We start from the raw sequence: 3118 nt of genomic DNA, 5'->3' as shown, positions 1-3118 counted from the left end.
TTTCAGCGTCTCGTGGCCTCTGCGGCGCCCGAGCCCGCGATGTCGGGCCCCAATATGGGAATGCCGGTGGTACCGAGCACGGAAGACGAGGATGACAGCTTCGGGGAAGCAGGTGACGCGGGGGGACTGCTGAGCGACCGTTGCTTTTCCGGGTACCCTTTGTCAAATCCCTGGGCCTCACCGATGACAACATCGTCTTCCCTGTCCCAATCGGTAATGGCCAGCTGGGGAGAGGAGAGGGCGGCCTGGGGCTGGCCAGGCCTGATGACGTCCCACCAGGGAAACGGGGAGAGGAGGCCCGCTCCCCTCTAGTCCCTGGAGCCCCTGGGAGCCACTTTGGGTTCAGAAAGACCATGCCCCAGCCCAGGGTCTGCGGGGCCCCCGGGGGTCTGAGTCCCAAGGACTCTTCCCTGAGAGATGACTTGGGCCGACCCAGATGAGAGGTTCAGGCCGGGCCAAGCAACCCAGTCTCATTGCCTGGGCCGCCTCTCCCTATAGCCCAGGTCCTGCTGTTCTGGGCCACCTCCCCCCTCCCCTCCCCCTGGGGCTTGCTCACCACTGAGTTGGTAGGTCAGCCTGGCCAGGCAGGGGCTGTACCCAGGCCACTCACAGAGCCACCGGCCTCCCCAAGGCTGAGGGGCTGCCAGGGCTCATCAGGTCAACGGGCAGGAGACCTCGGTGCCCAGCAGGTGGCTGGGCCTCGTTTGAGTCCTTGAGAACAAGTGACCCCCAGGTGTTCTCAGGCCTTTCTCTAGATCCCCTCCCCCATCATCTGCCCCTCTGCTGCCCCAGCCCTGAAGGGAACCCCTAGATCTGCTGCTCCTGGGCCAGGCTGGGGCCTGGGGCAGCCGGGGGGCAGGGCAGGGGTCCTGGTGGTCAGGGGTCACACACACATCCCTGCCTATTGTGACGAACTGTCTCCCCCACAGACAAGTGCATCGATGACCAGTGAGCAGGTGGTGAGTATGGACGGGGAGGGGGCTGATGGGAGCCAGAGGGCAGGGGCCTGCTGCTCCCCTACCCGGCATTGTCGCCATTGTGACTCCCCTGCGTGCCTCTCAGATGCCTCCTCTTCCTCCTTCCCGTTGCCTTCATATCCGCCTCCGCCCAAGGTGCCACCCAGCTGCCCCCACGAGCCGGACGCCACTGAGAGCCAGGATCCTCTCACAGTGCGGCCCAGCGCTGCTCCCAGGCCACCCTGCTGATGGAGTTGCTCCTTGACTGCTAAATAAACACATGCCACAGCCCCCCAGTCTGTGTTCCTTGCCCACTGGGCCATCTGAGAGGTCAAAGGGCAAAGGGTGGCTCTCAGCATTACTCCCAGGCCGCCTTGAGGCCCGCAGTGAGGGATGGAGGTCACGGAACTTGAGTCCATCTTTGACTGAATACCTCCTAAGTCCCAATCCTGGGTCCACCCCCAAGCCAATGCTAGCCCTCACATGTCCTTGCCTTTGAGGGGTTCCCAGGCCAATGGAAACACTGAGGTCACACCTCATGTCTACACTCAGCCACTTGCAACAGGTCCTACAACAAAGGCCTCGCCAGGGCCGGGGAGCTGGAGGGAACAGGGGAAGCTGAAGTGCTGTCACCCCCAACTCACCCCCAACTCACCAGGATCCCTGTGATGTTAGAAGATGGCAGCCAACAGTAGGTGGGACAGAGGAATGCCCAGCTTGAGGCTGTGCCAGGCACAGAGGGTCCCCAGGGGTAGTCCCTTGCTCCTTGGCCAGCCTCCTGTGGGTCCAGTGCTCGCCCTCCTGCCCCCACTGGTGAGTGGCAGTATCCATGCTGACCCCATTCAGAGCACTGTCCCTCAACCACCCCTCTCCTCTATGATGACGTCTGGACCACCTGGGGCAGGGCTGGGGGAGGCGAAAAGGGGGAGATGCTGCCAGGGATGCAGATTCCAGAGGCCTGAGGGCCCCAGGCCAGCACCACCACTGGCAGGGCCTGTGTCTGGGGCCTGACAAGCTCCTGCCCGGCCACAGGCTGCAGCTGGAGCCCCTCCTCACCGGTGACGCACCCGGGAACTCCCTCTCCCACCTCTTCCCCCCTGGCAAGGCCAGAGGCCAGAGGAGGCCAGCTTCCAAGGGAACCCAGGCTCCTCCCCCCACAGACTTGCACACCTGTCCCCTTCGCCCTTGGCAGGGGCATGGGGAGGTACTGGAGCTGTGAGCAGTCCCAGCCTCAGCCAGCAGGGAGCAGGACAGACCTGGACCCCGGCCCAACCAGATGCTGCTGGAGCTCGTGGCCAGACTCCAGGGAAAGATGAGTTTAGTGGAGCCTGGACTGAGAGAGGGATGGGGCCATGCCCAAGGCACCCAGCTGCCCCCAGGCACGCTCCTAGCACCCTGTCGGACCCAAAGATTCCTCCCTCTCCCGGAATGGTCCAAGTGCTGTCACCTGCTCCATCAGGGGCACAGGTGCTTCTCGAGGCGGCTGTGAGGGTGTGCCGGCCCCCAGTAGGGAGGAGTGGAGGCTTGGCAGGAGGGTGGCCGATTGGGGGACAGGAGAAAGGATGCCCCCACTTTATAGTCCGGGGTGGGGGTGGGGGTGGTGTCAGCTGACCTGGGTGAGGGACTGGTTCAGCTGAGGCCTCACCTCCACTCACCGTGGTTCAGGGAGAAGGCGGTGGCACTGACGTATGCAAGTCACTCCCAGCTGGAGATCACACCTCTGGGTCCGGCTCAGGAGCGACACTTGCTGGCTGGTGACTGAGCAGGGCTCCCTTTCCCAGCTGGCAAAGGGGTGGGGGTGATGGCGGCTGGGCCAGGCGTCTCCCACGGCCTTTCTTGAGCGACAGCCACACGCAGCTCTCTGCCAGCCGTGACTCTCCAGGAGGCTGTGAACGAAAATGTTCCGAAGCCATTGATTAGGGGGGTCCTTAGAAAGCACGCGTCTCAGATTTCGCCCACGCGGAGGCGCTGCTGGCCCACCCACAGGTCGCCAGCGGCAGGAGGGGCGGAATGGGGATAGAACGGGGGAGGCGAGGTCCCAGACTGCTGCTGCCCCTCCACCCAACTCGCTTGCCCGAGCCTCCACCATCAGGGCTTCCCGGCCAGCAGCCTGGGGGTGGCGGGGCCGGGAGAGAGTGAGGAGCCTGACGGAGAGGGCGGGG

At 64.2% G+C, this 3118-nt stretch overlaps 2 protein-coding genes across 3 annotated transcripts in view; one reads left to right on the top strand and one right to left on the bottom strand.

Annotated features, from left to right (window-relative positions):
- LCN2 (lipocalin 2) overlaps positions 1-1247 on the top strand; it is a 3704-nt gene extending 2457 nt beyond the window's left edge. Inside the window, exons 5-7 of the mRNA XM_014529298.1 lie at positions 7-69; positions 135-213; positions 930-1247. Coding sequence (XP_014384784.1) covers positions 7-69; positions 135-213; positions 930-952 — 165 coding nt within the window. The 3' untranslated portion in view covers positions 953-1247. The remainder of the gene's footprint in view (positions 1-6; positions 70-134; positions 214-929) is intronic.
- Positions 1-3112, bottom strand: part of PTGES2 (prostaglandin E synthase 2) — a 52042-nt gene extending 48930 nt beyond the window's left edge. Inside the window, exon 1 of one of the 2 annotated variants that reach the window (XM_014529352.1) lies at positions 2612-3112. Coding sequence is in view for 1 of the 2 variants with exons in the window: in XM_014529351.1 (XP_014384837.1) it covers positions 2404-2412 (9 nt within the window). In the remaining variant the exon portion in view is untranslated. Of the gene's footprint in view, positions 1-2403; positions 2428-2611 lie in introns of those variants that run through there. The other variant, XM_014529351.1, reaches the window with a different exon arrangement.
- Between the last annotated feature and the right edge of the window lie 6 nt (positions 3113-3118).

Source organism: Myotis brandtii, unplaced genomic scaffold (genome assembly GCF_000412655.1).
Source record: "Myotis brandtii unplaced genomic scaffold, ASM41265v1 scaffold68, whole genome shotgun sequence".
Classification (NCBI taxonomy): Eukaryota; Metazoa; Chordata; class Mammalia; order Chiroptera; family Vespertilionidae; genus Myotis; species Myotis brandtii.
The sequence above is the reverse complement of the archived record's forward strand: the minus strand, read 5'-3'. Positions and strand labels throughout refer to the sequence as shown.